This window comes from Anguilla rostrata, chromosome 7 (genome assembly GCF_018555375.3).
Source record: "Anguilla rostrata isolate EN2019 chromosome 7, ASM1855537v3, whole genome shotgun sequence".
Lineage (NCBI taxonomy): Eukaryota > Metazoa > Chordata > Actinopteri > Anguilliformes > Anguillidae > Anguilla > Anguilla rostrata.
Genome location: NC_057939.1, coordinates 49,925,187 through 49,950,525, shown reverse-complemented (window position 1 = coordinate 49,950,525; position 25,339 = coordinate 49,925,187). Strand labels below are relative to the sequence as shown.

General features: G+C 39.8%; 1 protein-coding gene and 1 long non-coding RNA gene across 6 annotated transcripts in view; one reads left to right on the top strand and one right to left on the bottom strand.

Moving 5' to 3' along the window:
* LOC135259944 (receptor-type tyrosine-protein phosphatase delta-like) overlaps positions 1-7,029 on the top strand; it is a 550,399-nt gene extending 543,370 nt beyond the window's left edge. For all 5 annotated transcript variants that reach the window (XM_064344912.1, XM_064344911.1, XM_064344908.1 and 2 more), the window contains 4 exons: positions 101-226; positions 1,866-2,020; positions 2,554-2,689; positions 3,112-7,029. In XM_064344912.1, the coding sequence (XP_064200982.1) occupies positions 101-226; positions 1,866-2,020; positions 2,554-2,689; positions 3,112-3,180 (486 nt within the window). In that variant the 3' untranslated portion in view covers positions 3,181-7,029. The remainder of the gene's footprint in view (positions 1-100; positions 227-1,865; positions 2,021-2,553; positions 2,690-3,111) is intronic.
* Positions 7,030-22,125: 15,096 nt separating this feature from the next.
* Positions 22,126-25,124, bottom strand: LOC135258628 (uncharacterized). Its single transcript, XR_010331048.1, has 2 exons — positions 23,417-25,124; positions 22,126-23,328 (listed from the first exon to the last, which is right to left on the bottom strand). It is a non-coding gene; the product is annotated as an uncharacterized LOC135258628 (long non-coding RNA).
* Positions 25,125-25,339: the final 215 nt, after the last annotated feature.

Here is a 25,339-nt window from a genome sequence, read left to right as displayed (position 1 = left end):
GCCCGGGTAACATTGGGTTACTAGCATTGGCAAACAGTCTGTTCTTTCCGCGGTCGCTGTGAGGAACATTTGTTGGTCATTGTTTTCTGTCGGCTTGTAGGAAAAGTGCCATCAGTACTGGCCAGCGGAGAGGTCTGCCAGGTACCAGTACTTTGTGGTGGATCCAATGGCCGAGTACAATATGCCCCAGTACATACTGAGGGAGTTTAAAGTGACCGACGCCAGGGTAAGTCTTATGTTTTTATTCCAGAGTCAGCATTTATCTATTATTTATGAATCTCCATGAAGCATTTATGAAACATCCCTCATAGCCTATGAAGGATGTTTCACAAATGCTTTGTGGACATTGATAAACGCTGGTAAAAGTTTGTGCACCTCTCAGTGGTGTGAAGAACACAGTTCGTTTTGAGTTTACTGACCTCGGTGTTCGCCGACGTGCTCACCAGTGGTTCATTTCCGAAATGTTCACACAGTTTGGAGTATTACTGCCTACTTCAGAGTTCTCACTGAGATTAATGACAGTCTTGGTCCGCATGGTGTGTTCAGTCATGCAAAAGGGAATTTGTCCTGGTCTTACCACACAATGTGGAAAAACTTTTCCAAATACAGACTTCTCTCCCACTACCATAAAGTCGTTTTTATGAGCACAGAGTATTATTGGCCCGTACATTTTTTTTGGAACCAATTTCATTTTATTCCCAAAATTTAAACTTTATCATGCTATGAGTCTTATGCAACTGTAAAATGATGCTATATGCTTATTTCCTGACCACTGTTTATGTGCGCATTTATAAAGCCGTATATTGTTTTTACTGTATATATGAAGTACATTGAGTAATACAGCCATGCAAAGGAGAAATAAATGGAGTTATAACTGCTTGGATAGACACATTTCTAGCTTTGGGAGGTTTGCTATGCATGTTTATTAAAGGTAAGTTGACAGAGCTGTTTAATCTACCATCTGTACCTATTATAAGTATTTTCCCTTCCCAAAATACCCACCCTGAAAAAAAAAAAAATGAAAAAAAAAAACAAACAGATGCAGAGCTTTTAACTGTCAGCGTCTGGCTTATTTGCACAGTGAATGTTCACGTGTAAATATGCAACAAAAATAAATAACTACGTGCATAAACCTCAGAGCCCTTGAAGTTTTAATTCCATCAAAGGCACCTATTGATAAACGGTGCAAGCCTCTGCCATTGTAATGCACAGAGTATAAATACTTCAGCGGGATCACTTTTCTTATTGCGGCTTAAGTAGTACACACACTCAAAGGAGTCTTTCCAGTAGCCCGGAAAATGTTGAAGATCAATGGGAATCAAAGGATATTACTCCATTATTAATTTACAGTATTAAGTGCTCTCAGGTTGAACGACAGATGTCTGAAATAATTGTTTCCTTTGAACTGAATATGGTAATTTCATTGATCATTGACGGTTTTGTAAAGGAAATGTTTAATTATACATGTCGTCAATTGATAAATGTATTTTGGGTAAGAACTAGTAGGCCTATGCATTGCCTTTTTTATTGACCATTTCCCCATGATTTCCGTCCTTCGTTTACTTCAGCGGCACGGTGGGGCAGTGGGTAGCACTGTCGCCTCACAGCAAGAAGGTCATGGGTTCAGATCCCGAGCGAAACCTTTTACTGTGTGTTTGTATGAAGCACTTACTTTGCATATAGTTTGCATACTCTCCCCAATTCTGTGTCTGTCAAATTAAAAAATAAATTAATTAACATTAGCTCAGTTCAGGAATTCGGGGTTCCCAAGTGTTTTCCAAGTCCTCAACGGTTAGGGTAATAATGGCTTCTGCGTGACTTGAGTTCCTGACCGGTATGAAATCTCCTCCCCCCCCATCCCCCAGGACGGACAGTCGCGAACGGTGCGGCAGTTCCAGTTCACGGACTGGCCAGAGCAAGGAGTGCCAAAGTCGGGGGAGGGTTTCATCGACTTCATCGGCCAGGTGCACAAAACGAAAGAGCAGTTCGGCCAGGACGGGCCCATCTCAGTGCACTGCAGGTGAGGCACCGCTTTTCAGGCCACGTGACCCGGTCACATGACCCGGTCGTTTGACGGCAGCGTCATTTTGCAATCAAGCTGCATCCTGTTCTTTGAGGTTTGTTTGTGTACGTGTGTGTGTATCTGTGTGTGGGTGTGGGTTACTTCAATTTTTCTTGTGTTTTTTTTTTTTTTTGTACTTTTCACCACAAAAAAACCTGAGGCAACGTATTCGAGAATTCCTGTCACTGCAGAAAAAACCAACTAGCGCAGCAAGTTCTTTTGATCAGTCCTGCCTCTACCTGGACAACTCAATTACATTCCGACTGCCCCTGTACCCCGTAGTCAGAGGAACTCCACAGCCTTCGCAGACAGGCAAAATGGCACTTTCACAGGGGTTAAATTAGAACTAGACGGACGGCCTGAAAAAAAAATCCATGTTGGTGTTTATGGTTTCTGTGGGCTCAGCAGTCGGGAGGTCATTAGCGGCAGTTCCTTCGGTCGTTTGATTGTCACGTAATTACGGCGGCCATGTTCTTTTTTCCCCCCGGCAGCGCGGGAGTGGGCAGGACCGGCGTCTTCATCACGCTCAGCATCGTCCTGGAGCGAATGAGGTACGAGGGGGTGGTGGACATCTTCCAGACGGTCAAAATGCTACGGACGCAGCGGCCGGCCATGGTGCAGACGGAGGTGAGCCCCGCGCGGTCTTCTGTCAGAGCCAATCCGTAGTTCGTAGTTACGGTAGTTACTGTAATTACCCAGAATGCAGTTGTACACTAGCACTATAGTACTGTTGTTCAGTATAGCTGTGCAAGCCAGACAGACAGATCGTTTGTATCTGTGTTTGTATTTATGTTTGTTTGTACTCTATACATTTTGATGGACCAACAATGACATTGATTTATCTAGGATTAAACACTGTTTTACAAAATGCCACTACTTGTCTTATATATAGGATGTAGATATAATAGTCAGTGCTGGGATAAGCTCCAGCTGCCCCCCTTGATCCTGACCCTAAATAAGCGGGCTATTAGATAATGGGGATATAATATTCCAATGGAATCCATGTCATGTTTCATGTTTGCCCCCCCACCCCCCCCCCTCCCCCTTAGGATCAGTATCAGTTCTGCTACAGAGCCGGATTGGAATATCTTGGAAGTTTTGATCACTATGCAACGTAAAAAAAAAAAAAAACAACCCATTCCTGGAGGACACGGCAGGCCGCTCAAGATCCCGAGAGCCTCTTCTGAGCCATAATCACACGCTTGGGACGTACTTCTTCACTTCTAGCTAAAGACAAACTAAATGTCGGATGTGAAACAAACAAACAAATAAACAAAAAATGAAAAAAAAAAATGATTCCAGGTGGACCAAGAATTTACTTATTTGATAAAACTACCCTGAAAAATAACGAGTGAAATCCTGACTGGCGAAGCACCGTGAGGAATTAATTTTTTCCGTTGCTTCGAGGATTCGTCTTGTGTTCTAAATAAATAAATAACTAAATAAACGTCAAAAACTACCGCATCAACCGTAACACAGCTTGAGGACGAGCAGGAAATGACTGGAAAAGCCTTCGTACTGAAAAAAAACAGTGAATAGCGAAAAACTTTTGAAAGTTCCACAATCAATAACACTGAGACATTTCATCAAACACACGGACACCAGATCATGGTAAATTCTCAAAAAGAGGACGCGTCGACAGTAATAAGTCCCCTCATCTCCCTCCACGCCCTTCGTTGTTAATGATTTTGGGAAATGGGGAATGTTTAAAGAAATATAAATGAATACAACTTATCAATTTAGTTTTTTAGTACTTTATTATATAGCTAACACGTGCTTCATTTTTAACTGTGTAAACTTATTTCCCTTTTTAACAAACTTTTATCATTTGAAGAAAGTGAATTGAACAAAACATTTGCTTATCTTTTCACTTTTTTGTTCTATTTTGTTTCGTTTTTTTTCTGATTTATTTTTTAAGCTCTGCAGCTGTTCTGTTGTACGTAACGTCAGGCCGAGGAAAGTAAACCCACCTTTCTCGATTGTTCTCGATTTTCCTGCTTTTTTTTGTTTTATCTTGGTTAGTTGTGCACAGTTTGTGTGCAGTGCTGTATTTACACAACCAAATGTTGACTTTGTTACAGGGTTACCTTTTACTTTCACTTTTAATTTCTCCATTTTTAGAAAAAGAAAAAAAAAGTATATATACATATACATGTAATGTATTCCCTTATCACACATGCGATACACCGGGGCTTAGTGGAATCAACAGGGATGAGCAAAGTATGAAGTTGCTGCTACAGATTATCTTCGTTCTTCCGTGTTAAGATGATGTATACAGACGAAACAGCCTTTGATGAGAATATCCCATATATACATAGTTATAAAGATATAGAAAATATAAATACATATATACAAATAAATATATATATAGAAAATAATTTATATATTAAAAATATCCACAATGAGATTTCTGTACTATGGGGGAAATTAAGACTTTTTGTTTTTTATTTTTCCCACTGGAATGCACATCGGTAGGAAAAAAATACCCTGTTAAAGTGCATCTTTTCTCGTGCAATAAATAGTCCTGATATTGGTAGGATTTATGTAGTTTTTCCTGTGATTCATGACATTTACGTTTCCTGAAAGGTAAAGAGGGGGTTTATCATTTCATCACTACGTGTCGAGCTGCGTGTGTTCAGCAACCGTGACCTCATCACACGGTCTGTGGTTTGTGTGCTCGCATCATCAGAGAATGATGAAATGTCATTCTTCAGTGTAGCAGGGCCAGGCACAGTGATGTCACTATCCTTGGGGCCTCCGTATGGTCAATGACATCATATTGTAATGTTTTCATTTTACATTTAGAGTGCCTTATATCTTATGCCTCTTTTATAAATGTTCCTTTGAACTCCTTTCTGTACATCAATTTAGTCCATATATTAATGTATATTTCATTTTACCAAAAGTATTCTTTTTTTAATATTACATTGTACCAAATTATATATGCAAATAATTCCATTTTCATGATCCTACTTTGATGTTCTGTGGCCTTGCTGGAGATTGGAGAGTAAACAGGCCAAACACATTTATAGAGTTCTCAGACCATTGCAAAGCAGAAAATGAGCAAGAAAACAGACCTACATTCTGTCCTCTTATATTTCAAGTTTAAAGCTATTAATTTAGTAACCCTGTTGGATTAACTAGCACTTTTGAAAATATTAGCATAGTTATATGTTATAATAGCTGCAAATAATTTGCATTAGTTGTGTATTAGGTGTCAGGGCGTTAAAACACCATGCCAAGTGGGGGAGGCTGTGAAGGCATATTCTGAGGACAAGCATTTGAATTTTGAAAAAGCTAAGTACTCTTAGACTGTTAAATGACCGAACCTTAGTAGCAGAAAGCATTTTCTCTTTGTGTTCTGAGATGAGTACCTCTAGATGAACTCTGAAAGTTGATAGAGTGCACTTAGATGTAGATTCACAGCTGAAAAAGACTCGCAGAAGAGCTGAGGTAAAGGTTTATAAAGATTAACATCAGATAAACGCTCATGAGAAAGAGATGAGAAGAAAAATATGGAAGTCTCGCACAGGTTAGCATTTAAAATCCTGACAATCCTGATGTTTTATCAGAGTCTGTAGTATGTCTGCTTTTTTCTGCAGATGCACTTTAATGCTTTTTTTTCTGGAAGTTAATCATACACACACACGCACACACACACACACACATAGACACACACACGCATGGACACGCACATGCATACACACACACAGTACACGCACACAAATGCATGGACATGTGCACATACTCACGCATGGACACGCACACACACACGCATGGACACGCACATACGCACACACACATGCATGGACATGCACACACACACACGGACAAACGCACAAACATGGACTCACACGCACACACACGCATGGACACACACATGCATACACGCACACAGCACACGCACACAAATGCATGGAAATACGCACACACTCACGCATGGACACGCACACACACACACAGGCATGGACACACACATACACATACATACATGCATGGACACGCAAACACACACACACGGACACATGCACACACATGGACACACACAAACAAAAAGGCACCTGTTTTTCATAGCTCTGTTTGGAACCTTTATGGATGTGCATTCCAGTTTCTTTATTTCCCTTGGTATTTTAAGAAGCAAAATTATTTTTGGCCAGTTACTCAGTCGACCAGAATTTTTTCTTTACTTTTTTATTCTTCTAAATGTGACGAGTAAAGTGCTATTATTTAGCCCCATTTAGGTGTAGACACCTTGTATAATTTCTTTTTTATATTTAATATCTTCATAAATCTGTGTACATTTGTACTGGTCCAGTTATTTTTTATTTCTCTCGCCGATATGCATGGCAAAACATCGCTGACGGCCACAGGGGGGCGCTTATGGAAGAATTGCACTTTCTATATCTTTGTACTATGCACTGCCCTATTGATTCTAAACCCAATAATATATTACTTGAACCCATCTGTAAGAATTTGCTTAAACGTTCACTTTGTGTGTATGTAAATAACACAGAAAAAGATATCAGCTATAAAGAAAAAGACAAAAAAAAAGTATGTGGCAAAAAAGAGCATCCATCCTGGTGCCATGGTACTCCAAACAGACGACTGCAGATTCTGTCATAACCATCTGTCACGTGGCTTTGACATCCGAGCTTGGAGTGTCATTTCGAAAAATAAACGTCGTGTTCTCTGCTCTCTCTATCTATCTCTCGTCTGGATGCATAGACTGAAATTAAATAAATGAAATTGTAAAAAAAAAAAAAAAAATGGCTTGTTAAAAGAATCATACAATTACCTCTGATTAGTAGTAAACGTAAACTTTTTTTCAGAATGAAAGGAGTGCTTTTTATTTTCTTACTTGGGTTACATTGGTGGCGAAAGAAGTGTGTATGAAAAATCAGTTCTTTGCTGACACAACTTCCATTTGTTACAAATGAATTCTAATAAAAAAATGTCAGTGTTATGCACCATGGTCTCCCGTTCTTCCTCGACTTCCTCGCCTGGACTAGGCTAATACGACCATTCCACCTTTCGTCTGTGGCGTCTGACAAAAAAAAATCTATCGAGCGCACGCTGTAGTAAAAATGGAATTTTACTGAGCTCGATAGATTTTGTTGATGTCATTGGAGCGGCATTGTTATTGGTGCGACATCAGCTTCAGAAGGTAGGGCGGTCGTCTAGCAACTGGAAAGAGGTTGGCTTGATCCTCGGTCTTCTGGATGTTGAAGAGTCCTTGAGCGAGGCCCCTGACCCCGATTACTCTGGACGAGCTGTTTGATCTTGTGTGTGAATGGGTGAGTGAGAGGCATTCACTGTAAAGCGCTTTGTGCAGTAGTTGCTGGAAAATGTGCTATATAAATGTCGTCCGTTCACCACAGTATGCATTTCACTCTCGTTGTCAAGACGTTGGAAATACCCGGCGCATCGACCACCATTTTCTGTTTTCAAAAAAAAAAAACCTCAAACTCAGTCACAAGTTTGATATTGTGGTGTTTTCAAGAAAAGATGTAGCCTAAGACTGACATTAATAAAAATATAAGCTTCAAACGTGTGTTATATTTATCAAAAAAGCTCTTGAAATGTGAGTGAAAGAATATACAATAACTACAATAAGCACTTGGTCAAAGTACACAAGTTCATCCAAAGAATGTCACTAGTACCTACCCAGCATGTTGAGTGGTTTTCCTTGCTTTCATTCATTCTTTCCTGGGATATTAGATTTTTATTCAAAATGAGCTCTTACAGTGAACGTAAAACTAATTATGATCTTTGATAACTACATCTTCAAAGATCAAAGTTTATTTTGATATTTAATACCTGTATATTCAAAGAAAGGTATTGATATTCTTCAGTAAATAACCTAAGCTAACCTTTTTCATCAAATACACCAATGGAATCTTTTATTTTAGTCGGTTACCCCAAAGCAAATGACAGACATACAGCACAACAAAGATTACAGATTGGAAGCAAGAAAATGCGCTCATCAGGACTTCAATTTGTGCTGTGAAAGGGGGCGATTGTGTTATCTTTTTAGTCCAATTAAAATAATCCTTTGAATGACACATTTTATGTGACAGATGCAGCATCTACATCTGCATAAGCTATGCCTGTAAAATATTTAGTACCAGGATAAAAATACATCTGTTTCCTGCCACAAAAATCAATGATGTGTCATAAATATTTTAAAAAGCTACTGGTAATTTAAGAGTCCCCAAAGGAACAAACTTGCGTAGCTGAAAAAATTAATAAATGTAAAACAAGTTCTTGAAGAAAAAAATAAAAAAAACATTTTGATTCCAGTCCAAAATCCAGTCATCCCCACGGAATGAGGGATATTATATTTAAATGAACTCATTTTATATTGTTATTGCACTTCTTTGTTCATTAAACAAAGCCATTTGTACAAAAATATTTTACAAAATGAAAGGGGAATCAGGATTTAGTAGGCCATAAATGGTTAGCATCTTGACAACTGGAGATAAACAAAAACACAATATTTTCCAAATTTAGTGTTGTATTTAGCCTTGGAATTATTGGCATAGCATGTACAGGTAAATAATAAATCCAATAGCTCTTTAGACTAAAATAATTCCCACCAAATTTTCCGTATCATTTTTGTATTGTACAGTACATTCAACTGCCTTCTCCTGTTTCCACTAAAAAGCTGATTGCCCTGTATGTCTATTGTGTCACCACAATCAAACCTGGATAAATTATCTTCCTGATGGATATTTGCTTTTCTGGAAGTTTCTATGAATGGTCTTTCATAAGAGCTATGTCTAACTCCTTCGTAAGCACTACATAGACATTCATAAATGCTTATGTCAATAACCACATATAGACATGTGGCAGTGACACAGCAGATGAATGCATTACTGAATACATGCGGTGTGCATATACATGTCTATGCAGTGCTTACGAAGGTGCTCTGCATTGCTTGTGAAGCAGTTACGTGGCTGTTATGAAGGACCATTCATAACAAGCACGAAACCGTCCAGACCCACGGCGCACCTGTACAAAGTGTCATGAGTAAAACTTAGCTAACGATATAGCTAGCTAGCTAAGGCCTGTCCCCACCTCTGTAACGTTATTTGTTGTCCTCCGCGTGTCTATACATCTGTATCGGTGGTACGTATGTAACTAGGTTATAAGTTAACGTAACTTTAGGTTACTAAAGTTGGATGAACGGGTTAAGCTTATAGGACGCTTCTTAGGGTTAAACTTTAGGGCTGAAAGATATTATACTACGTTAGACGATGAAAGGGAACTAAGTGACCTTGGGAAAAACTTCTGAAGCTTGCGAAACGCTGGGGGTGATTTTGGGAGATGCACCTGCGCTTGCGTCCTACTAAACGAAGCACCACCTGCGCATGCATCCTACCAAACCTCCTTCTCAGGTTGTCCATGAATGAGTGAGTGAGTGAGTGACCACAGTTTGCCACGCACAGCCCACGGCGGCGGGCAGTCCTGCGCACCGTGGGGAAAAGTCTTACCAGATATCCCATAAAAAGCGCTCGATGTAAAGGTTTGCGGAGAAGCCTGGACCAGACACGCACAGCTCTATTTCCCTGCCGCGTGCGATGCAACAGCAACGGCTCCCAATGACAAACTGTCATCACAGCTTGTAACTTCTGACCTCCCGGAGGACGGCCCCGGAGTGCCTCGTAAAGCGGGAACTGTGGCGCGGGCGCGTAGCGGCAAACGACCGAGAGAGTTATCGTCCGTGCTCGGCTTCGGTCAGTGGAACTTGTATTTACGAGGTTTATTAAATCGGCGTTGCAGTCAGAATCCTAAAGGAGATGTGCTGTGTGAAGCAGACGTCTGAGGGACGGTCTGTAAAAAAAAAAAATATATATATATATACTGAGCATTTTAGCGAGTGCAGTTGCGTTTTCAACCACCTGCTTTCACTTTAATAAAAATGGTTTGTGTTTATAACTGCGGCCCTGTTCGCTGCCTGAAATTTGGATTTGATTCCATTTTAAATGGCTGCTTTTACTTTAATAAAAAATAGTTTGTATTTATAACTGTGGCCTGTTAAGTGCGGTGCTTGAAATTTGGATCTGATTCCATTTTAAATGCCTGCTTTTACTTTAATAAAAAATAGTTCACGTTTATAACCGTGGCCAGTGTGTTAAGTACACTGCATAAAGACTGAAAAATGGCCTGTGAAATCCTTTCTGCATGTGACATGTAAATGACGCTCTTGCCACTTTTGGTGCAGGTAAGGCAAAAAAAAAAAAAAAACGTGTGTACCATGGAAAAAATCTTTGTCATGTTTCCCTTAAATTACATATTATTTGAAACATGCTTTGGTCCAAAGTGACATACAATAAGTGCATACCAAAGGCAATTGGAATAAGTGCAGAACACAGGTCAGCTAAGGTACAGTACTATTCTATTTAAGTATCAGTTACCCATTGGCTAAGTCATAAACTAGAAGTGAGGCATGATTACAAGAGATATGATGAAGAGCTACAACATCAAGAAGAACATATAAGTTCTTCATGAAAGTGCTAGAAGATCAAGTTACATGTTGCATGAATGTGATACTAGGTACTAGCCCTGCAGAGGAGTAGTGTTAGAGTTAGTCAAGGTACAGTTTGAAGAGATGTGTCTTCAGTCCATGGCAGAAAATGGGCAGTTTTCAATTTCAAATAATAGCATGCTGTGAATTAGAATGGCGCTATTATTTTAATGTGAGGAAAGGTTACATGCCAGAAAATTTTTATTGCTATTGTTTTTATAGACCCAACAGCTACAGCTATCTATCATGTAGCATGTAATCATCGCATTAAGCTAGCAAATTCACTGTTCAAATGAATTTTTATTTGACTATACCTTCCGAGCAGTTCATATTACTCTCTTATTCCATTTTGATTTTAAGACTCGCAGGTGACTTGTGAGAAAGATGTCCAGGCCTGAAAAAAACAATGAATACCTTGCTAATGCACTAGTGTGCTGAACCATTATTTCATTTTTTTTTTTTTTGTAACATGTTATATAGATTTATTTTCTGAAAATGTAATTGTTTGTCTGTAGAATTATCAGTCTGTGTTTGTTTTGGAGACGAAAATGCAGATTTACAACATTCAGTTTCGGTCAGGTATCGACTGAGTGTAGCAATAGGTAATTGGTAATTATTTAATGAAGTAAAGATGGCAACAGATGCCTGAATTCAATAAACATTTTTTTCTTGACTACACAATTAAATACAAGTGTTAACACACAGTTGGAAAACACTGAATGTAGCTCAGTTAACTTAATGAAGAAATTAAATCGCACATGCCTTTTTTCCTGGATGCGGCTGCTGGTTGATTGGATCCAGACTAGAGTGTTTTGCATTACATTTTTTCAAAGAGGGAATGAAGTTTTGAATTAAAAAATAAAAAAGTGCAGTAATGCATTGATATATTATACACATCCATGCCCATCTATTGTGTTTTATTAACAGATTCCTGATTACGGATGCAGATTTTATATTCTGGTATTAAGTACAGAATTCAATGATAACCATTTTATTGCTGTTCCCTAATTTACTCATTTGGAATGCCACATTTTAACAGCTGGTGCCTGTCGGTGCTGCGGCATCCCCCATCGACTCGGGACACAATAGTGCACGATAATCCTCTGAAAATGTGAAGCGGCCATTTCCCTTCGCTACGCTCTGCAATCCGGCAGCCGAGCTTCACCAGCAACTTTGGCGGAAGACTGCGCAGCAGAAGCAGCTTGCGTCAGCAAATCGCAGTCGCCTGATCGGGTTGATTACTCTCTGCTGAATAAGAGCACAATTAGGGGACGCCCTCCCGTCAGAAGCTTCTTCGTCCTTCCGTGACATCGTGGCCAGTTCTGTTATATCCACTCCAGCTGCTGAACTAGTCTTAACCACAAGTGACTCAACTGGGTACATTTTATGTAATCATTTTTATTTATTGAGTGGTGTTGTTTTTTTTTTTTTTTTGTTTTTTTTCTTGCACAAGTACTTTACGGACACTTGTCTAAAAACAGGGACACAATATGATCAGAACAAAGCATGAAAACAAAATGTACAAAGAGGAGGCAAAAAAAAAAAATCAATACCAGTCCTTGGGAGTCCACACAGCCACTTGAAGGCAATTTTCCCATACCACACATCCAAACATGCCATTTTCACCTGAACTGCTACTATCAACAACAACAACTCACCAATGGCAACGGTCTGGTTATATCTTTAGCGCTACTGGTGCTTTGCTCACCATGTTAAATGCACATTTTGTAAGTTGCATTGGCTAAAAGCATCCATCAAATGCATAAATTCCTACTTGTCTCATCGGATAGATTTATTTATATATAATATTAAATCTTTATGATTTAAGCACAGGCATGTACAGTTTGTTACTTGCCAGTACAGATTTATGCTTTTTGTGAGAATAACTTGGGAGTCTGTTATATTATATCCTTCGAAATGTTTTCTCCTCATGCTGTTGTGAGAACCAGTGAGCAGATGTTTCATTACTGTTTTCACGATTCAGCAGAGTAATGAAATCAACCGGCGATTCGCATTTCAAAGCAAAAGACATTTTTCATCTATTAATCTCTCATGCACTAAAGACAACTCTCATGCACTGAAGCGGAACACTTTTGTTATTTTGGGATGCGATTGAATTAAATTTCCGAATATTTATTTAAAAATTGTTCCGTATCAGAGTTCTTTTTGATTTTTAACAATTCCCTATAACAGTGGTCTCCAACCCTGGTCCTGGAGAGCTACAGGGTCTGCTGGTTTTCATGGTGACTCTGCACTTCATGAATCAATTAGAGCAGTTGATTACACAGTTAACTGAACTCACCTGGTGTCTTGGGTCTCAATTGGTGCTGATTTTAAGGTGAAAACAAAAACCAGCAGACCCTGTAGCTCTCCAGGACCAGGGTTGGAGACCACTGCCCTATAATGTCACCATTTGCATTTTTCCTGAGGTGTCCTCCAAAAGCCTAAATCGATGCCATGCCAGATGTGAATCATTTCTCCACAGACTGTGGCAACAATTGTAGCATTCCTCCTGCCATTTACTCTTAACATCCAAACACAACGAAATAACAGAAAATATCATTAACTATAATGACCGTATTACAGTAAAATGTGGGTGCAATATGCTTTTCCCATGAAAATTTGCAAGCCGTGCCAAAAAAGATCTGAGCACAATAAAATACATATTTGATGATTTATACTTCCCATGAAATGCTAAACAAAATAAAGGGTGTTTTCCATTTCCATGCAATACTAAATTCGGATTTTAGTTTTCCAAGTTATTATTAGTTTTGAGGTGTTTTTTAATATATTTTTGTAGTGATTTAATTCTTCACCTGTTAAGTGAAAGGTGTACATACATACACACACTAAGAGAAAAAAAACATCACACTTTTATGGGCACTATAATGTCCAGTGAACAGCCTAGGCTCTTTAATGATACCAGGTTCCATTTTTTCCTTTATAAAAGTATCCGATATTACATTACATTTACATTACATTATAGGCATTTAGCTGACGCTCTTATCCAGAGCGACTTACAACAGTGTAACCAAACTCAGGATCAAGTCCACTTAAGTCCATTGAATAAAATGCAGATAAAAAGCCTTTACTATAGTAGCATACAGTAAGGAGAAACAGATAGTCTGAACCAAAATTTTTTTTTTTTTTTTTTTTTTTTAATAGTTATGGGAGCAGGTTTAGGAAGAGGAGAGGTACACAGAGAAGAGGTGCGTCTGAGTTTCGTTGAAGTGCTCAGACACTTGCTGTTCTGACCTCCATGGAAGATGTTCCACATCGTGGGCCAGAATGCAAAGAGTCGAGACCTGTTGCTGCTCGATTATATGTTGACAGTATGTGACAGCTTAAGTGACAGAGATTATGCTGACTTTACATGTGATTCAGTTAATTTATACCAAAAAAAACTCACTATTTTCTGTTCTCCCAGCAACATAATGGTGCATCAACAAGTGGTCTCAATTTGTAATCACATCATTAGAGAACAACATATTAGTGTCTATCGGTCTCAAATGGATACTTTCATAATATTACACTAATTTTTCAACTGGCCACAACCCTGACAAAGTATTTCTGTTTGGTATTTTTTTAAACCAGTAAACAGTGGTTGAAAGAAGTTGTTATCTGGAATATGCATGCTGTAATTTCATTTCTAAATACACTGAACATCTTTGTTGGAGAATCATGAATCGTGTCTTGTAAACAAATGTCACTTCACTTCATCTGAAGATGAAATCTAATACGGGAAACATAGAAAAGGAAGCCAAATTCTGCAATGGCTGGAGATGTTTCCGGAATGAGCTGGCATCTGGAAACAAGATGTGAGATTTGCAGATATTGGATTCACTACTTTTGGCTTCTCTCTGAAACCAGGGGTCTGACTGTTTCCAGGTGCTCATGGAACAGAATGATGTAGCAGAGCATATTTGTCTGGGTAATCAGCTGTTGGATTAAACAAAAGGGTTTTGGTTCATGCCACGTTGTCCATTTGTCATGTCTGTCGTCATCAATTTCCGATTGTAATATTTTATAGTATTGTTTATTTGTTAGACTGTAGCTGTATGATGCTGCTTGATGAGTTGTTTCCAAAAACAAACTCACAGGTGCAGTAAACGTTGATCAAGACTAAAGTCTTAAAATCTGGCAACAATCACCCGATGTATTCAGTGGTATGGGCATAATTATTTCTGAATGTAAATGCTGCATATCCAGTGGGTTATACACATTAAAGTCTCTTTCTCTGTCTCTCTTTTTCTTTCTTATCTCCCCTGTTCTCTCTCTCCTCCTCTCTCTATCTCCCTCCATTTCCTTTCTTTCTCTCACTCTCCTTCTCTCTCTCTCTCCTCAAATTCTGACGTATAATAAACTTTCATAAGAATCTTGCCCATTCATATCTTGCTGACATTTTAAAGCAATTCTGGAAGAATTTTAAGTGCGCTGCTCATAGCAATTATCCTGTCAGTGTAGCACAGGGGGGAAAAAAAGGGAAAAATGATTAATGATATACCTGACTGCTTTTGTTGACATGTAGATCAGCCATGTACATTCATTATAGGGTCTGCTGCAGTCGTTTTACACATCATTGGTTCACCATGAGGAGAAAGTACGCCTCTTTTTTTAGACTCAGGTTGTATTTTCTCTCCTGTCCCCCAGGGGCTCCGTGGCAATCATTATCAGCGTAGCCGCGTATAGGACTCCACTCCCCCTAATCAGAATAAATGACCATTGCAGCAAAAACTGAATGGTGCTAAACCCCGGGACTCCTCGGAGACTGAAGGTTTTTCGGGCAACAAACAAATCCATTACCGCAAAGCTAAACAGAACAGATCAGCGCTTTCAGCCCCATTTGAATGGCTTTGACCCACGGCCGTCTTTTCCACGAGAGCCCTACTCTTCCGACATGGCCGGCGAAAGCCAAAGAGTGCAAGACTTTTGCCGTTAATCTCGCATCGTGCAGCGTGTTGATTAAACTCTTCCCTGTCTGGCTGTAGAGCTAACTTAAAAATGTCTGTGACTAACGGACTGTAATGAGAAAATTCTATCCCCTGTATTTTTATTTTTTTTAAGTGAGTTAAACTTTTATGAGATGCTGTAATCCTTCTTTAACAAACTCCTAGAGGGTTGGTGAGACATAATTAAAATAAGCTGTCACAAAATTTCATGTTTTCAAACTGCTGCTGTAGTAATTGGTTATGGGCTATGTAAGGGTGTGTGTAATTTTGGCTGATAGCGGAGAGGGCTATTCTTGCTGCAACTGACTCCCCAGGAGTTGTTCTCGGGCTATCCCATCACAAGTCTTCAGTTTCCCTCACTGTTGTCTCAGTGATGTTAACTGGGTATTTGTTAACCCTGGCTGTTTTATATTTCTTATTGCAGTTGTTGTTGTTTTTTTTTAACATTCCGTTCTCATTCTTTCCTCAAATACTATGGCTAGTTGGGCCTCCAGCATTACCACTGCATCAAATGGGCTCACATGCAATGGTCCAGGGCCCTCCTCCGTGAGCCAGTGACTACGGTAAGCCCCACGGGCCAAAAAGCACTGCTGCAGAACTACAGTAGATTGTAGAACTCTTGCTAAGTTGTCGCTGTGTTGTAGGCTTTTTCTACCTTGAAATTTGTTTGTGAGTAGTCCCTCAAGGGGGGCACATACATCAAGCACGTCAGGAAATCCTCCTTGAATTGAAATGAAGTGAAATCAAGCATCATAAATTGAAAATAGAATTACCCCTGGTTTCAGAAATGTAAACTATTTATCTTGTCGGAAATTATCTGTATGAAGTGTTTTGAATATTGCACATAATCTTAAACATATCATGACATAAGCCTTCACACCTACTGTAAGCTGACCCCAAACATACCATGGAGGCTTCAGAATTGTTTTTAGGAAGATATATATATTTGTGACAAAAATAAATAAAAATCAAAACTCAGTAATGGAATGGAAAAAAACCATGAAAACTGGCCACAATGTGCAGCATAAAATGAATCTTAGCCAAGGTTATTAACTGTTCCATTGTTTGTGTCATTGCTACCACTGTCCATCGTCCCATTTCAATAAAATACCTCTCTTGTACTGGCATAAGCAGCCACTGCTCAATGTACTTTTATTACATTGGTCCTAAATTCAATATGATCTATTTTCCGTCCGCTTCAGTGGAGTTTTATTGAATTTTCTAACCAATATGGAAAGGGAAAAAGCAGGAGGTGAAAAGGACAGAGACGTCGACGTGGTTCTTCCTTATTTCCAAATGCCTCACTGCTAGACTGGCTGAAAAATACTATCCTCTACCCAGACTGCGATATGTAAGAGCTGTCCTTGTGTGTGCTGGACCTGCTCAAAGACAGCTCTACTCCTTACAGCTGTCTGTAAATGGTTCTTACAGTGTAGATGATGTCAATTGCCCTGGGGTATCATCAGCAAAGAACTCATGTATTGCGGGAAGTTTTAAATTTGGACAGGTTGAGGTGAGGCACATTTTTCTCACAGTAAAATGTCCAGTCTTAATTCAACTAACAGAGTACATGTGAGTCGAACTGGGACAATATGTACCAGTCAAGATTTCAATCAATACGAAGCATTTTACTGTGTAGGACCATTGTTGTTGTTGTTGTTGTATTACTGTCCACTTGATTCCCTGATATTGACATCCTGTAGGAGGGGACCATACCTGCTTTTGGGTGGGTATATACAGTGAGCTCCATAATGTCTTTGTCACAAACATTATGGAGCTCACAATTACATATTTATTTAATAATCTGCAGAGGGTTAAGAATTTCATCTACAGCATACATTAACAGTTGCAACACAATTTAGCCAATGGGATTAGTTATTTTTGTTAGCAGCACGGTTGATTTCTTACAGCCCAGATGGCTAAGAGGCTAAGAGAAGGGCTGCTTTTTTATTTGTTATTTTTTTGTTTTTGTCTTTGCTGCGGAGGTGGTGGCGATCACGCAAAGGGAAGTGAGGTGAAGAGTCGGAGGACATATAGCCCTGCCGTGCCGATCCAGGGCCTGGCTAAGGAGCACACGAGAGGGGAACCTGACAGTTCCAGCCTAATGAACCGCCATCTTTGAAACACCTCACGCACTCAAAATAAACCACACCCTGTGGAAGCGACTGGCTCTCATGACGGGCTGTCGGAATCCAAAAGCCCCCATTTGACCCGGGAGTTAAGGAAATATCCCTGGTGCTTTTTCAGCTACAAACTGCCTACTCCTCGCCAAGAGGATTAATTACCCCTAAAATGCTCTTCCTTTTTAGCGTAATCAGCAGTCCCGAGCACTGCAGCGCAAGCTTGAGCCCCCCCTAACGTCCCATAACCACCTGCTAACGTGTGTTGTGCTGCTGACAGTCATCAGCATTTGGCATTTGTAAGGACACTCTAGCAAAGTCTCCCCCTGGCCATCACTTCCTACTGTTTATGTTTGCAGAGCGCAGAATCTATCAGAGTTTCCTCTTTCAGCAGCTGCTGGTTTCTGGATTTGTACCCGAGTTACTGCCATAGATACCATATTAATTAATAAATCGGTGAAAGATGTGATCCAGCATATTCAAATGTGGATCCCTGTTCATACTATTTATTTCTTTATGTTTACATATTTTTATTGCAGTATGAGAAAAGCTAATTTGTATATTTGCAAATTATTGGCAAATAATGTTTTGATAAATACTTATACAAGTGACTTACTAGTACTGCCACAAATAACATTTGGGAAGGCCACAGTACACGTTTGTATCTAAATCAGGTTGGATCTGAGATGTGGTAAATATGAGCTGAATAGCAGACTGTGCTTTGTATCATGACTTGGTGGATCAGACATTTTCTCCAGGCACATAGCCAGTGAACCTGCCCCCTTCTTCTTTTCAGAAAGATATAATTGAAAATAACCACACCAGACAAACCCGTCTGATCTGCCTTTCGTTGTTATGAAGGAGTTTTTTATTCCTTCTTCTTAAAGAAGCTCTAAAATAGCTAATTCCTCCTTTCCACAGGCTTCAGTAACTCCTGATTGATTCACGGATTCTGAGAAAATCACTTCATAAATCAAAATTTTCTTCTCGTGAACTCCATCCACAAAGATTTCACACTTTTATGGCTATGCCCAGAAATGTGTGACGGTGTTTCCTAACAAAAAAAAAAAAAAAACAAAGCTGAATGAAAATGAACAAAAGGTGGACAAAAACAAAAATATTGCTTCATAAAATTTTAGCCTGCTATAACATAACAGACCATGACAAATTTTCTCAACTATCATGAAACGTTTTTGGTCAAAGCTCTTGATAACAGGGTACTGCAACACTATTCATATTTAGAATGAATAGTGTTGCAGTACACCCCCCACCCCCCATAAAAAAATAAATAAATAAAAATGAACTGTCTCTCAACTGTATCATAGGCTTTTGGGGGCTAACTGGTCACATGACCAGGTTTTCTACAAAACAAGCCAGCGCTTAACTGTGGTGCCAGAAGAATGCTCTCATGGGAATTATCCTGCTCTGCTCCTATCATCGTTATTAAAAAATGAAATAAAAACCCGTCTCCTCTCATCAGCTCAGGACAATGTCAAGCGCAGTCACGGTTATTGTCATTACCAGGCTAATCAATGAGGAATCATAATGAGGAAAACAGAAGGAAATCAATAGAGTCTGAAATTAGGAATAAAAAGAAAAGCGTCGTTCAGGAGCATTTGGCTCAGATCTTCCAGTCCTAATGGAGTCGGCGGTGCCTTTGCCAGTGGAAGGCAGGGGTAGTGTGGCAATTTACTCAAGAGCATTAGAACACCTAAAAGCTACTGGAACAATCAGGACCCCCCACTGAGAAACTATCAGGAATCTGAAGAACACCACTTGGTTATTATAACACCAGCTTGCACTGCTGTCTCATATATATATATATATATATATATATATATATATATATATATTTCTCTCCTCCCTGTGAAGGAATGAGATGTTCTCAGCATAGACGAGAGTAGAAAACAGGGAGCACATCCCATCTCTTTTTCTTTCTCGATTAGAGCTAATCCTGCTGCACGGTGGAGAGCTTCTCCTCCTGCGACGGCGGATGGAAGAAAAAAAAAGGGAAAAAAATGAAGAAACAGAAGTGCATCATGGGAAAATATTTCATATCTCAGATATTACGATGAGGGGGGTGGGGGGGGGGGGTTGCATTCCCAGCACGGGTGGGATTAGCGTAATTGAAGTGTCAGTCTGAGAAAATTGTGGATGCAGCTGGGTTAATGGGGGGGGGGGGGGCAGGGCTCGCCGCAGTCCTCATTATGAGCTGTTCCAGGTGCGCCGAGGCTGAGCTCACGCTGGAGAGGCCACTGTTACCTGACCTCGCTGTTACCTGCCCCCGCCCGCCCAGCCCCGCTGCCTATAACAAAGCCTGTGACCCATTCTATTCACACACTGACTAACGTACGTACTATATATACATATAGACACATATGTACGTATATAGATTATGTATAAAAAAATGGCTGCGATTCTTACACGGATCACCCGATATGGATGTGAATACCCTGATATTAGAGGTGACAGTCTGCGTGTTAACCTCATATTCATTGTTTCATTTCCAATCCAATGCACTGGAGTGCAGAGCCAAAACACACACACACACACACACACACAGCAAGAGAGAGAGAAAATCCTAATTCAGTGCGCGCATGCATGTGTATATATGTATACTGATAATCTTCACATATACTTTCACACACATACACACACACAGATAGACAGAGAGAGAGAGAGAGAGAGAGAGAAGGATAGAGAGAAGCATATGTATAAAGGGATGTCACACCATTCCTGCCTGCACAGCACACAGCCGGTCTGTGCGTCTCTGGCCAAGTTTCTGTTCTGTGCTCCGGAGCCGTCCAGCACACACATCGCGTGACACAGTTGGCCCGACAGACAGGACAAACCTTCCAGATGATCAGCGCGATTTCCTAATCTTCACGGCGCTGATAAAATGTGTTTCTGCAGTCTCCATCTCTGACATTTTTATTTTCAGCCGTGCGATTGTAGCACTGCTACTGTACACCAAAAGTAAACATGCTTATTTGATCATTTTACAGCTGTTAGATAATATAATTATGTGCTTAATTGTGTGTGCCTCTTCCGTAACACCCGTGCGACGTATTCAACAGACTTCAATAATTCCTTTCTCAAGCCTTCAGACCTTGGGATAGTATACAACAGACTCGCCTCTACCACCCTTTCAAACTTTTACAATTTTTCTTTCCAACAGCACTAATCATAACTAAAAACACTCAGTGCCTGCTTGAAAATTGTATCCTAAAAAACTAAGCGGAAACTTCTTTGCTAAAATATACCATTTCAGCAGCAATGCTCTGATCACTGTTATCGGACAGATTAGAATGACCACAATGACCAGTAACCTTTCCGGCTGTCCCAGGTGGAAACCCATTTCCAGAGGTAGTTTGGAGAAACATAAAGTGCATAAATGGCTCGAATGCACTTTCGAAATGACAGCGGAAGCTTGAAGGGTTTTTGCAGGACTTGGCCTTTCCCCCTTCCTCTGGTTCTCCTCTGTCAACTTCAGATACTACATCACTTGATATTCTGACCTCCTTTGATTAAAGAGCTGTTGTGCTCCAATACCAACCACTGGATTCAATCAAATCAGCCGAGTCATCTTCAGGCAAAGTGCAATTCAATCAAACAAAACCATGCCAGATAACACAGCGCTGTAACACTGTGAAGCAAAACCTTTTTGAGCCGTAGTCACTACAAGAGGCTGAGTTCAGCGGCGATTTGTCAAGGAGAGTGAATTTCACCAATCCAAAGGTAAACTTAATAGTCGGAGCAGTTTGTTTGAATGACACTGAACGTTAAACTAGCAGTGTTGCACACATGCTGAGGGAGCACGTATTGCATGTTTTTATTTTTTTTATTGTTGTTTTTTTACATTTAAACATAGTGAATGGTGATACCTTGAGACATATCTCAAGTCCTTCGATTTAGCATTAAGTGTGGGAATGATATGGCCTCATTAAATTCACCAAGTTCAGTCCTTATGTGTCTACATGATGCATTGCTAGGAAACAGAACAAAAATATCTGCAAGTAATGAATTAGGTAGCAGCAGAATTAATGTGACAGGACTGTTATGATATACAATTTAATTGTTAAATTATGCATAAAGATAATGATACATTTGGCTTTCAAAAAATCTTTCATTTCATGTTGACAGGGCACTGAGTGCCATTCACCACTCATTACCTCCAACCCGAAGAACCTTTCTGCAATCTTCATTTAAATCTGCTCACAGTTGTTTACATGAGAGACAGAAGTACATATCCTGCCTCTCTAATACACGCATGAACTGACAGGTAAAAAAAAAAAAAGTTAATCGCTAATAATAATTAGCATATTCATTTACAGCTCATGTCCTTGTTTTTTTCCTTTTCAAAACTTTATTTTTCAAGTAGAGAACAACTTAGAGTTTTCAAGTATACAACTTATTAATGTGACTCCTTATTTGATATTACAATCTCAAGTAATCCGGAGGATCCCACTGAGTCCATTAGTTTTATTTCAAATATAGTAATTACCCCCCATCAGAGTTTAGATCACTGTAGTTCCTTTCCTCAATGAAGACATTCCGACTCCTGGAAAATGATCCCCCCTGTGTAAAAGCTTTCATATTTGAAATGGGAACAAGGAATGAATGCACTTTGACCAAGGGCCAATAATTAACACTTGCCTTTATGAGCTGTGGGAAATATATCCTTGAGAGACTACACTGATTTAATAATTTATTATTCCTCCAGATCAGAACACCTGCATATCACGTGATATTGAATAATAACTCAAAAACATAAGCTAGCCCCATAAGAGCGAGCAGCAATCCAAGTTGAACAGCCAGAACAGCAAGCAGCATTAAAATACAATCAAACATTACACATTGCTAAGTAATTGTTTTAGGGTACTACACCACAATAATTGGTAAAAGGAAAAAAAAGAACAAAAACTAAACAAAACCAATATCATACTTCATAAACATAATAATTTTCAGAGCATAATATCCTGACTTTATAAAGCAATTGTAAGCATTACAACATTACAAAACTTTAATTAATCATTCTGAAAACTTTTTGAACTGATAAGCCTGTCTACTGGTGGAACAGGCTAGGAGGAAACCACAGTATTTCAGGGGGGTTAGTCCAAGTCCTAAACCAAAAAAAATGGCAAAAGGGGTGCTGGATTTTCCGGGGATCGGGGGGGGGGGGTGGGGGCATTGGGACTGTGTGGGGTTGGGGAAATTGGGATGATTTCTCAGAATGAACAGATGAGTTCATTTAGCTCTGTAAGGAGAAATTTCTTGGTTATACAAAATCACATAAGATTTTCTAAGTCTAAGTAAAAAATGAGAAAACAACCATCTTCCTGTCGTGACATTTGGATGCACTGTCCAGAAGTGAAGGAAAGTTGTCAGAGATGCATCGCTTCATTTTTCTTTATTCAAGCTGCTGAGTCCCGTCAAATTATTCATGGGAGAGAACCAGAGAACACCCGGTGCATTCAGGCCTGTTGGATTCTTCATTCACAGTACACATGCTTCCCCACTCGGACAAAACACAGGCTTACAAGGAAGGTTAATGATGCTGTCAGATCCGGTGCGGGAAGGGTTTGCATTTTAAACAAACCAGTAGGTTTCACAGGCAAATGCGAAAGGGGAAACGATGAGGCACAGTCACGCAGGGCGTCACCTTCAGTTCTGCAAAACAGGAAGAGAAGAAGGTTCTAGCGCGAAGCCCAGAGACGACTGCGGTGGCAAAAGCAGAACTCGGAGAAAGGAGGTTTACCTGCGGTCCATTTGTTGAAGGACCTCAGACCTTTTTGATCAATCCTTTTAGTGCAGAAATTGATTGTATGGCGGCCAATTTAGTCACTGATGAAGTGGCAGCTCAGATGGAAATTACCGGATTTCAGGAAGATGACCAATTCCAATCCGCACTGAAAGAGGGACGTCTCTATTTCCAGAACTGCCTGGCGGAAAAGAACGCTTCAAGCATGAGTTCTGCTGCCGTGGAAACAATTTCAATGTTTTCCTCAACCCGTCATTGGGAATCGTTTTTTTTTTTTCTAACTCGGAAATACCATACTTTTGATGGATTACCAATATGAAAAATCTGCGGTGTCAAAACCACAACTGTTCACAAACACGATTTCAAGACTTTCATTGAAAGGAGAGGCTCATAAGTCCCGAAAACTATAAACAAGAACATTTCAGGCAACATTAAAAAACAGCATGACTGCCTTGCCATTGAACATTTTCAGAGCAGGGCTAATACATTCAACAAACTCGTATTAGCATTTCTTTCAAGTTTAAGCAATCAGTTATGACTCATAGCACTTCAAACTGCATTGATTACATTTTCATAAAAGATGATTATGCATGATGTTTCTTTGCCATGAAAAGGGGAACCAAAGGGCAAATCATGCAAAAAAAGTCGATAAATACAAAAGGAGCTTTTCTATGCAATTCTGTAGTCACTGGATCAGGTTTATGATAAGCTCATAAAAATCATTTCAGTCACACGCAAGTATGTGAATGAATAATAATAATTTCAGCGCAGTCAACATAATACATTAATCTGACATAAAAAAATGAAAACATTTTATTAAAGCCCTTATCCCACAAAGACAGCGAAGTAGGAAGGACTTTCTGGACACTGTGAAAAGCTGAATCTTACATCAGACCTGTCCCTCTGTGTACACAGTGTATCTCAGAGCTGTAAGGAGACAAAATAAACAAGTTAAATTTCTCCCAGCTCTCCATAATGGATGCATTAAGAAAAAAATGCATTCTCGTTGGACTAACTTTTCCATATGGATCTTGTATACAATTGTTTTTCAATGAAAGATCCTCAGGATAAAATGTCATGCTCCAAGGACGCTTGGCTGCACGGTACACTATGCATGTGAGAGGAAGACAGAGCCAAGATGGCGCCCAGTCAGATACCATGAGGTAAGAAAGGACAGCATTCCGTCAGATCCCACAGCATTGTCCTGTTTGGCACTGAGGCAGCATTTCTGCAACCTGTAAAATCACCAGGGCGCACAGCTGATGACAGAATTTCAGACATGGCTCTTTATGAAGCCCCTTCCCATGGAAATCAAAAAGAAATCAAAAGCATCCCTTTTGAGTTATGAAACAAAATCAATAGGCATAGCACTTAAGGGATCTGAGAGAGTGGGGGGAAAATGGTAAATATTCAGTTGACTATGGTAGACGTGCAAAAATAATTTAAAAATGAAAACTCAAACCCTGTAGGGGACATGAGTATCTGGTCTTCATCTGAAGAACCGTACATCTTACTCTGCTGAAACCTAAACTACAACAGACATATCTTTGAAAACATTTACACTGCACTTTCTGTCATCCAAGACAAAAGGTGTTGCAGTGTAAATGTCTCTTGCAGTGTAGGTTTTTTAAAATTTAAATACTTGAACTTTCTACTGGGTCTCAGCAGGATTTTGCTGGATTGTGCTGGATTTTGTCCAATTCAATTCCACCGTGACTTCACTGGCCCAATAACTTAATAAACTATAAGCTGAACACAGGCATAAACCTGCCACACACCCCCCCCCCCATCCCCCACCCCACACACACACACACCACAGATGCACACACACACTATTGTATACAAACCCACCCACACACACACACATGCACTGATACACACATGCCCCCCCCCACCCCACACACACCACAGATGCACACA